The following is a 12,051-nucleotide window of genomic DNA, read 5'->3' on the forward strand; positions in this document are numbered from 1 at the left end:
AATCGTAATAATATTGTATCTTTCATTTTAGCATTTTACTATAGAAATAGCATTTTACGTTCTAAATGAATACATTTCGCTTGCTAATGAAATGAAGATAAAATAGCAGCACCAATATTTATTAAGAAGTCATAGAAAATATCTGAAATGTCGCCAAGTGTCACCTGTAAAATGTCTACTGTCAAATAGTCTTAAGTTTTGTAAATATTTTACAGTAAATTGTGTTTATTGTATTGTCAATCATCATATTCCACGCTTTGAGGAAGTAATATGTAATACAAATATTGTATGCTGCATAATGGATCTAGATATAGAAAATATATGCCGCGTTTGTTTAGGAAAAGGTAGTTTAAAGCCGATATTTATAACGAAAGGAACCTTCGATGGAGTCGTTTCATGCGCCGAAATGATGAAAAATTGTGCTACGGTGACGGTAAGTATTTTAAATTGTACATTCAAAAAATGCCGATACAGGGTTGGTATGTTTTTTTTTATGTAAATAATTTTTTACAGCAAATAACAACACTAAAAGAAACTTAACTCACGTTGAAGAGAATTGAATTATTTAAATGGTTTTGTTTTCATAAAAACATTCTGTCTTCAAAATTAATCCAACATACCGAGTTGTCGTTTTATCGGTTTCTAACCAGAATCCAGCTAGATACACACATAATATTTGAAGTATGTCTTAATTCATCCTACTCTAAAGTTCAGGGAGATCGATAGATCTATCGACAGATATGAATAACCACTTTAAGAAGAGAATGTGTTTGTGTAGGCATTTATAGGGCTGATGACCAATTTTGGACTTCTTAAATTGGCTGTACTTTACACACTTTAGTTATTATTATTAATACACTAGCAGCTATTAAGCTGACGCGTGTATATCAAGTGCACATGGTTATTAAACATTATACATTACTGTGTGCATCAGAGGCGGTTCCTGCGGTATGTGCATAAGTGCAGTGCACTGCCAAGTAAAAATATGTGGAAATAAATGATTAATTTTATTGAAAGTAAAACTATGTCATAAGTAGGTAGAAAGAAACAGGGATTCGGTGCAATATTATACACGTAAACATCATAATATTCAATACAAGCGCCAAAAGATCTAGCGAGATCGACTCTAGTGGACGATTTTCACATCTTGTCTACGCATGCGCAATCGTCCCTATGCATGTTCTGTTTTGCACAATTCTTTACCCTGAATTTGTATGAAATATGTCATTTCTCCTAAGATCGTCATTTGAGCGAGATAGACAACGCTTTATACCGGTGAATCGTGCGTTAGAGGGAGAAGGTCATATACATACTCCGGGCATTGCCAACGCATGCGCAGATTTGAAGTTTGAAGTTCGTTTGCAATGTCACTTTGAACATGCGTAATGACATGATATTAGTACGAATTTAGTTGATTTAGTATCCTATAATGTGCGTATAATGTTAGGCGAATTTGGCGTTCCTGGTTCCGATGCGCGGGCTGTCATCTGTCATACTATTGCCCGTTTATCACGTCAGACCTGTCATATTGTTATAATATTATTGAAATTAATATGTTTACAAAATGTAAAGAAATGCACTGCCCATATTTTCGGTCAGGAGCCGCCAGTGGTGTGCATCTAGTTAACATTAACTGAACTAGCACCAATCACTTTCTCAGGAAGGCCATTCCATTTCTCCACAACTCGGTTTGTCAGGAAGTTCTTCCTGGGGTTGGATGAGAAGCAGGTAGTGTTTAGTTTCAATTAATGACTTCTGAGATGGTGGTTTTCATTCATAGTGAACATTGATTTCAACTTTGGTACATTATATTGCTCAGTTAAGATTTTGAATGTTTCAATTGAGTCACCACGCTGCCTCCGCTCTTTCAGTGAACTTAACCCAAGCTCCCTTAAGCGGTCCTCATATGATTTATTATTTAGAGAAACTACCATTTTAGTTGCTCTTCTCTAGGCTTTCTCCAACAACTCTATGTATTTTTTAAAATAGGGACAAATCTTGGGTGATGTGAGCGAATGTTTTCCTTGTAACACTGTGTAACATTAACGTCTGTGTGTTCTGTAGATGCTTTGATTTACATATGAGTCATAGAGTTTTAAAACTCGCTATGAAGGCGTATTCTACTTTAAAGAAAATTATTTTACAAATCTAATTTCTTCCAGAGCAGGTTTTGTAACTCTACGGCTCAATTATATTAAAATATACATATTGTCGCCTTACTGCCGGAAGTCATTGAGTGTAATTTTTGACAAAACTGGGTCACAATCTACCTATTTCATCATGCTCTATCAAGTAATGAAGTCGGTGTGTAGGGTTGTGACCCTAGGTGTGGGGTTGCCAACTCAATCCACTGAAAATCCGGGAGGTAAAATTAAAAACAACTAAAATGAAATATTAGTAGATTGGGATTAATGGATAAATGCAACATCTTTTCAATTCTTTCCCACATTCATTTTTACCAAAAAAGGCGGATGGAAAATACGGTTCTGTGTGTGAAATAAAACCAGAAAGTATACCTTTGTTTTATTATTGTATTTATCACATTGTATATTATTGTTAATAAAGATTCATTATTATTCTCCTGAATAAGGAAATCGGGTGGAGATAAGTCCGCCTCGTTCTGTAGTCGTTGGTGCGTTCACCTATTATTCTCGAGGTCATGGGTTCGATTTCTGGCACGGTGGACTGTTTAAACTGCAATGGTTCACTGTCCCAGGACTGGCACCTGAAGCGTAAGACTGATCACCTTACCTTAGTTAGATGATTGAAATACGCTGAATTTTTACGCTCAGTTTACAAATGCAGTCTTCATATGCACCACGGGGTGCGCGGAAAGGGGAATGATGATGATGACATTCATGGTAATCATACAGTAGCTCAATCACATATAACTATCGATGTGATAACTATTTCTCACCACAATTGTTTATCGTATTCCCGATCACAATGGAACATCCGTGAACACCTAATATTAAATGTCAAAATATTTACTTTTCACGATGTATAATCCTGCTGTCATATACAGTGGTGCCTCGCATAACGAACGCCTCGCACAGCGAACGCTGCACACAACGAACTTCCTTTTCGTTCATTTCACGATTCATACAACGAACTTCGCTTCACACAACGAACTTCGCTTCACACAACGAAGTCGCCCACTTCACACGATCACTGCCGATTTATTGCATCCTTCCGCGCAGGCAGTCGTTAGTCACTGAGCAGTACGCTTAACTTACGCACGTGTCGCAGCAATCGTTGAAGAGGATGTAGAGGAGCTTATTGAGGAACACAAAGAAGAGCTGACAACTGAAGAGCTCCAAACACTTCTGGCCCAACAACAGGACAATGCTCAAAGGGAAGCGTCATCTGATAACGAGGAGCAACAATCAAACAATCAACCAATTCCAACTGCTGACATCAAGAACATCCTGGTCAAATGGAAAGCAGTTCAGGAGTTTACCAATGCCCACTATCCGGATTCCGCTGAAGCAAACAGGATTAACGACCTGTACTCCGATACTCTTGTCCGTTATTTCCGGCAGATGTTGAAGAAAAGAGAGAAACAAACGACTTTGGACAGGTTTTTCACTGCACCATCGGCCAAAAAGCGGAAAATGGATGAAGATGTGCAAGATTCGATTATTTCTTAAAATTAAAAAATGTGTGTTTTTTTCATTATGTTTTTAGATGTATCTAAATAAAAATAATAACAAAAAATTTATCTTTTTTTTATGTCATCTTACCATATTTTATGCTACAGAACGAATTATTTTTTTTAACATGTATAGTTATGGGAAAACGCGTTTCACATAACGAACTTTTCGCATAACGAACTTGCTCCTGGAACGAATTAAGTTCGTTGTGTGAGGCACCACTGTATTTGAATTTCGCTGGTGTAAATATGGAAAATATTCCTAAACTGCTATTTTTATTTATTTATTTATTATTTATCGTGCTATTTATTGCATTTAGCCGGCGATTGGCAAGCCAAATGTTAAGAAAAGCAGTCGCCATAGTAATTGTAATTTAATTTTCACTTTTTTGTGTTAGATTTTTATTATTATTTTTTTTTGTTTTTTTACAATAAACATAATTACACATGGGTTGACTTATGACTGCGATAACTTAAGCATGTTCATTTTTGTTCATTGTGATCGCTCAAATGCTTAGAATTTTTTTAAGCATGTCGATAGTTATTTGTGATTGAGCTACTGGAATAGATTCCGGGTGATTTTATCTGCATGCATGCTGGGAGTCGAGAGATAAGCTTATTCCCGGGAGAATCCCGGAATTCCGAGAGAGTTGGCAACCCTAGTCACACCTTGCTTATAGCTCTGTAAACGAGGTGTGATTCAACATACTGAAAAATATGCATTGGTATTCATTTGAAAAAAAACATTTTAGATATCTGAAGATGATAAATTACCCCATCACATATGTTCAGAGTGTCTGATAAGTTTAAAAATCGCTTACAAATTCAGAAGGAAATGTGAATCTTCTTACGAATATTTAAAAACATTTATAAATCGCGAAGATGAAACGTCCATAGAATTAGACCCGAGTTCCTTCGACGCCAAGCAAGTCAATGAAGGCCTGGCCGAATTATTTGAAATGAAATTAATCGAAGATGCCGAATGCAACCAGCAAATGGGCCCCTTCACCGGAGAGTTCTGCGATGTCAAAGACATAAAACAAGAGACTAAACAGGAAGAGGATTCGTGTATGGAACCCATTACCGAAATAAATGAAGGCGGCAGGGTTACCAACAGCAAGAAGTTGAAAACTAAAACAGCTAAACGAAAAAAGAAAACGAATCGCCGCCCTAATAAAATATGCATAAATCAGAAGAAATATGGGTACTTTATTACTAGGGGAAGGGATGATGTGGGTAAGTTAATGCAAAATTATTACAATTTTTAAAAGAGACAAAATTGTCACATAGTAATTTTTGAATTGGCCGACAATGTAACATAATTATTTCTAAAAAGGATGCAATGGTGACATAATACTATTTAATATAAAGTAATTTCTAAGAGGAACAAAATAATTGTCCCTGTAAAATTTATAATTACTTATATGCACACGCTGAATTGGTTGGTGAATCAATGTATGACAGGATTACGAATGATAAAATCAGGCGAGAGTGTAAATCTGAGTCAAGTATAATTGATAAGATTAAGAAAGGGTCTCTGAGATGGTTTGGTCGTGTAGAACAAATGGACGCCGAAAGAATGGTAAAACAAGTATATATGGCGAAAATGAACAGTAACGTGAGACGAGGACGACCAAGGGAGACGTGGCATGATCAGATGAACCAAAATCTTAAGTCTGGTCATGTCAAAAGCAGGCAGAACCGAAGGGCATGTATGATAAGATTTATGAATTTGGAAGAAGCTAGGAATATATGCCAGGATAGACGTGTGTGGCGGTCTATTCTCTCTGCCTTCCCCTATGGAGAAATGGCGTGGTGGTAGTAGTAGAATTGGTAAACCAACCGGACCTTTGTTACATGAAGGTAAGATGATACGTAGTCCATAGATTATGAAATATTTTTGGACAGGATTTACACATAATTATTTATGGATACTTCAACAGAGATAAATAAGCTTTTTGAGAAGGTAATATGGAAGTCCAGGCATTTATAGGATTTTTGACCTGTCATTGGTTGGTTCAATCAAATGACAGATCATAAATCAAGGTCATAAGCCTTATAAATGTTAAGATTGTCCATCTATGTTGTTTATCAAACATTTATATACGAGGTGTGTTCAGAAAATAATGGGAATTTTTAAATTTTGCAGATTTGGGGAGTCCAATTGTCAATTTCATGTTTTGTCACCTATTATAACACATTTCAGTAATTCTGTAATGTCGTTGACTTAATTTAGTGACACCTGAGCAACTTCCATTTGCCGCTGTTTTTGTTCAAAATTCAAAAATTTTGGAACATATTTCGCTGCCACGCGTTTCATACCCAAAACATTCTAATAATTTTCATGGCATGAGCCAATAGATATGCCAACATCATCAGCGACTTCTCTGATTGTGATTCGGCGATCGTTCATAACCATTTTGTTAATTTTTTCCACGTTTTCATTGGTTATGTGCTGTACTTATTATTATAATTATTGATGTGCTGGGGCATCCGGGCCGTTCGTCATCTTCAACGTCTTCACGGCCATCTTGGAAACACTTATACCACTCGTAAACTCTTGTTTTACACATAGCAGACTCACCATAGGCCTTTGCTAACATTTCACACACTTTATTTAATTTTTCACACAAAATTTGATACAAATTATTTGATTTATTTTTTTTAACAAACGAAAATCGCTGAGCTCATAAAAACACGTCTAACCTTAGCAACTGCCACAGACAAAGTAAACAATGAATACAGGTGAAAAATTTAGCATACTTCAGGGAAATGTATACCAACATAATGAAAAAAAAAATTGACAGTCGGACTCTCCAAACCCGCGAAGTTTAAAAATTCCTGTTATTTTCTGAACACACCTCGTATATAAACAACTGTGAAAATGGTAGTCAATTTGCCGTGGAGCAAGGTTTGAACCTTGGACTTCTGATCTGTGAGTCCACGACACTACCGCGGAACCACAATCCGGTTCATATATATAATTTGTTTTTGCAGATCTGGATCCGGAGTATTTAGAGGCTCTCTATCGGATTTACAAACATCGCTGTGAGCATTGTCCGCGTGTATATGCCGTGTCCACATATTTCACTGTTCATGTCAATAGTCATCTTGGCATACGACCGTACCACTGTGAAATCTGCAACAAAAGTATGGTTTATTTGAACTTCTGTACCCCAATAAGTACCAGGGTTTTTTTTGTGTAAAATCACAATTATAATTAATTTGCTGACCAATTTTTTATTAAACTAAAAAGAAATATTTACTTTCTTATGATTTACCTAAATATTAAAATATTTTTGGGTTATTTTCAACAAGTTGTAAATAACTCACTATTAGAAAATGGGAATCAAGTTGTGGTAGAGCGGGTTTCGAACCTCGGACCTCTGATCCGTGAGTTGGCAACACTAGCCACAAGACCACAACCGGTTCATAATAAACGATATATAAATGTATAAAATTTATATTTGAATTGCTAACTTTAGGGTTATTCATTATAATAAAATAAATATAAAACTTTGTTTTTTACCACTTATTTTTTATTTTATCTGCTGACTGGTTTTAAAGCTACACAAGCTTCTTTATCGAGGTATGATTAACTAATTAATTCTATACTATATTATTTTAACAGTGATTTCTAAATATTACATCGAACATATCGACCATCTCACTTCACACTTTTTATCTTTACAAGAACATGACAAAAAGACTTAACTTATTAGCTCCATATGTTCGATGTAATTTTTACTTATCACTGTTAAAATAAAATAGGATAGAAATAATTACTTGATTATACCTTGATAAAGAAGCTTATGTAACTTTGAAACTAGTCTTTAGAAAAAATAAATGGGTAAAAACAGAGTTGTTTTATATTTATTTAATGATTTATAAACATTTGGGAAAATTCTGTAATCTTTCAAGAAACACTGAACACATGTTAGCAAATGGTTAGATACTCTTAATATACCTAGTGAAAATCTTTGGTGAGATTTAAAATTGTCTATCTCCGAGCTGTTGAAAAATACTGTTCTGTGTGTGAAATAGAATCTGAACCCTGGATGAGTGTTTTCTACTTGATGGCTGCTCTCAGGTTAAAATCCTGACAAAGAAAATCGAGTGGAGGTATGTCGGCCTCATGTAATGGTGGGTGCATTTGCCTGTAGTAAAAATAGCATAACCAAGAAATTACAAAACAATCCACTTATAACAATTTGGTATAGCCGGCATAAAAATCAGTCAAAATTGCTAGTTTTTTTTTGTTTTCTGCCCTTATTTCAGTTTCTACAATGCATGTGAATAAAAATGATCATTTTCCTTTCAGATTATCCAGAGGAGCGTTCCCATTTGAAATACCACAGACAACGCGATGTAAAAGGATCCTATAAATGCGAAATGTGCGAAAAATCTTACAATTCTGAATCGTCTCTTCGATCCCATATAAAGATACACACGGGAGAAGTAAAATGGCACCCATGTTCTTTCTGCCCCCTTAAATATGACCAGCTTAGCAAACTTAAACGTCATGTGTAAGTAAACCAATTTTCGTCATATTCGTTTCATGTGTACTTTCTTTTGTAATTTTTTTTAAACTTATTAAGGCTGTAGTCTGGTAAAACAAACACAAAATTAGGAAATCATACGATTTTGCCATTTTAAAACAAATGTTTTTATTTAATCGCGCAATAATAAAAAAATTAAAAAACTAATCGTTTTCGGTAATTCTGGTCTGAAGATCATAAAAAAGTCAGTAAGATATTGTTTTAAATTGAATATTACAACCAGAATTATCTTCTTTTTTTCAAACAAAGAGAATACAACTTTTTAAAAAAAGGTTTTAACTAAAGTATTTCATTAAGTTTTTTTTTAAGTATTACCGAAGGCATAATTTTAAGTAGAAATAAAGGAAAATGTCACAAAAATGTATGTGATTTAAAATGCTTGCATTTCTTTTCAAAAACGAAAAATTTAAATTTGGTCGCGGCCACTTTCATGTTCAATTTATTATTTTCAAATTATTACAACATATTTTAGTTCAATACTTAGTCTTTATTGAGATCCCAGATACCTAAGTTTAGTCTAAATTTGAATGGCGTAATCTGCCGGTCTAAAAGTAATTATATTTTAGTTACATAAAACATTTAATTATATTTTTTAGTAAAAATACCTTTAAAAATTATTGTTTTTATCTAATTTATTTGATTTAATTTTTTTTTATTGCACGATTGAAAAAAAACATTTATTTTAAAATGGAAAAATCGTATGATTTCTTAATTTTGCGTTCTTTTTACCAGACTACAGCCTTAAATATGTTAAATAAAAAAGTAATACTGTCACCCGAGGGTTCAGTATTATTTTTTTACATTACATTTGTCTTGTATTTATAAATATAATTTAGCTGCCTGCAGTCACAAGTCTTTCAATAATTATTATGTGACGAATAAGTTCCTTTAAAAATATCACTACACAACAATTTTGTCCCTTTAATAAACTATAATGTTGTAGGGTAATAACTACAACTAGGTAACTTCAAAATTAGCATTTTTTACATTTTTATATCTTCCCCCATGAGTGCTACAAATAGACAAGTCCTGTATTCGAATCATCAAAATATTATTTTAATGCATACGACTTGTCCATTTGTAGCATTCATGGAAGTGTGCAATGATGTATTTTAATGGTTAACTAAAAAAAATCCTGATTTTGAAGTTACCAGATGTAGTAATTACCCTACGATGTGACAATGTTGTCCCTTTTAAAACCGTCGTGTGATAATGTTGTCCTTTTCCAAATCTTTTGAAAAAAAAACGTTTTAAAAGCAGCTGACAATTTACGCCTCTTTTATAAACAACTATTTGTGAATATTATGTGATAACATTGTCACTTTCCAAATCTGTAGTGACAATTTTGTCCCTTTTAAAAACTATACAATAATTTTATCCCCTTTAAAAACCATGTATTTTTTGTGCCTTAAACTTTTTTTTTTACAGGGTGGTTCACACAAGAGAGAAAAACATAGTTTGCAAGTTTTGTCAAAAAACCTTTCGTTTTGATAGAAACCTTAGAATTCATACTCTGTAAGTATATAAATTATTATATAAAAAAAACCTTTTTTTTTGGGATACAGGGACAAGAAAGTATTTTCTGTTTTGTGGTGTGAAATAATTTGTTTTTTGTACAAATAATAAACTTAAATTAATTACATATTTTTCATTTAGTTCGCTGATCTTTGCCATCTTTCTTGTAACTTCATAATTCTGCGCTCGTAGCAGCAAAAAAATGAACCAAGTGCGATTTCGTGAAAGTTTAACCATTCAAAGAGTTTTGCAAACTTTGAAATAAATGGTAATCAGATGGCGCTAGGTCAAGGTTATAATGGGGGATACGGATGTTTATTGTCAACAACTAATGAAACTGGATGAAGCAATCAAAGAAAATGGTCAGAATTGGTAAATCGCGTAGGAATTGTTTTCCGCCATGACAATGCCAGGCCTCACACGTCTTTGGTAACTATTGGGAAATTATTTGAAATTGGTTAGGAAGTGATGTCACATCCCTGATACATGCAACACGCGAGCATAGCATATATAGGCTCCGGATTCGAGGCACAACTTCATAACCTGAGTTTGTTTTATAAATTTAATTTTTAAGCGATGTTAAAGACATTATTAATATCAATATGATTAAATTTTGTAATTTTATTCTCTTCTTAGAACCGTGCATTCTGATGCTCGCCCCCACAAGTGTGACGTTTGTGATAAAGGATATGTCACAGCGTATGACCTCTCCGTCCACAAACAGAAGCACTTAGGAATCACTAATTATCACTGCCAAATCTGTTCTCTCGGCTTCTATAGCTCAAGGTAAGCACTGTCAAAACTCTCAACTAGTTATTTGTGGAAAATTTCAGTGATTAGCAAATATTATGCATTTGTCCCATCCAAAACTACTTCTGTAACTGAAACATATCACAATACAAATGGATAAAACAACCCATATTCGAGGTGCCATGATTTGCACCCTTGAAAATTAGGTTACTTATGCTTAAAAAAGTAATGAATGCTTATTAACTCTTTAAGTTTTCAATTTTAAAAAAATATTTCTCACATCCTTTCTTTAAAAAATTTCACATTCACAATTTTATGTCAAACAGCAAACGCATTTTTATTGCAGGGATTTCTTTCAATTAAGATTGACTATAAACTATAAGTAGTGGCATAAATATCATCTTTGCGCCGGCATTATATGTTAAGTGGACTTTCTTTTTTAAAAGTATTTTTAATTTTTTTTTATTTTAAAATTACGTAATTCCTTTTTATTATCAATAAAAAAATATGAAAAAAAATCCTCAAAAGGAGCATTGATTTATTAATCTCCTAAAAAATGTTACTTAACAGATATTGCCAGTGGAACGACGATATTTAATATTAAATACATATTTGATAATATGTTGATACATAGTAAAAGGAAGAATTAAAATAAAATGAAGTTCTTTTTACGGACAGAATGTAAAACTAATAAACAAATAACACTGTTTTTAGATGAATTTTTTTTTTTTTTAAATAAATATAATAGTAATAACTTTTTTTTACACACTGAATTTAGAATTTATGAAAAAGCTTTTCAAAACAATTTTAGCTATATTTTTATTTACTTCACTTTTTTTCATTTCTTTGCAGTGAGCTTCGAAGTCATGTTAATGTGGTCCACTCGAAGAAAGAAGTAATATCGTGTCTCGATTGCGGGGCGTGTTTTGTTAGGACTTATGATCTGAACAAACACATCATCTTGCACCATCCGGATAGAGCGATGGAAGACGGTTTGGATATCAGTCAAATTAAATTAAGAAAAATAACCAACACCAGAAGGAAGAACCTCAACGCATCTTCGGTATCCGATAACTGAAATATTGAACCGTATTTCAAAATAGGATCCAATGTATTTTTATTATTATTACTAGAAGAGCAGGCAGTTAGCAGTTAGGCAGGCTTATTTGTGGCTCAGCCTAGCTTATAATTTTATTATTTCGATGGCAACTACGTAAACTATTGTATGTTATAAATATCATATTTGCAGGCAACGAAATAAAATAGTTTAAAAGCCATTATTTTAGATGCAGTGAAACCTTTCTAAAACAGAACAATTCTCCCCGTATTAATAAATATACTATTAGAAATACGATAATGCTCTCCATGCAAAAAAAATACTCTAATAACAATTCTGACATTTGTTTGTACAAAATTATACACCAACAATATTTTGAGTTTGTCCAAATTTTTGTAGACAAGGACTGGATTCAACTCCCTGGGGAGCTGTTTATATTAACATATTACAACAGAGATGAAGAACATTTAAGAGAAGGTAATATAGGCATCTACAGGGCTTATGACCTGTCAATGGCT

The 12,051-nt window shown here is 33.5% G+C and overlaps 1 protein-coding gene across 1 annotated transcript; it reads left to right on the forward strand.

Moving 5' to 3' along the window:
- Positions 1 to 155: 155 nt before the first annotated feature.
- Positions 156 to 11,694, forward strand: LOC148272309 (uncharacterized). Its single transcript, XM_088240223.1, has 7 exons — positions 156 to 433; positions 4,405 to 4,888; positions 6,650 to 6,802; positions 7,974 to 8,178; positions 9,640 to 9,726; positions 10,363 to 10,512; positions 11,329 to 11,694. The coding sequence occupies exons 1-7, from the start codon at positions 299 to 301 to the stop codon at positions 11,552 to 11,554; spliced, it is 1,440 nt and encodes a 479-aa protein (XP_088096349.1). The 5' UTR covers positions 156 to 298; the 3' UTR covers positions 11,555 to 11,694.
- The last annotated feature ends 357 nt before the right edge of the window (positions 11,695 to 12,051 follow it).

The sequence above is a fragment of the Micrasema longulum genome, unplaced genomic scaffold (assembly GCF_059751315.1).
Source record: "Micrasema longulum isolate JH-2025_06_02 unplaced genomic scaffold, ASM5975131v1 h1tg002383l, whole genome shotgun sequence".
In the NCBI taxonomy this organism is placed as follows: domain Eukaryota; kingdom Metazoa; phylum Arthropoda; class Insecta; order Trichoptera; family Brachycentridae; genus Micrasema; species Micrasema longulum.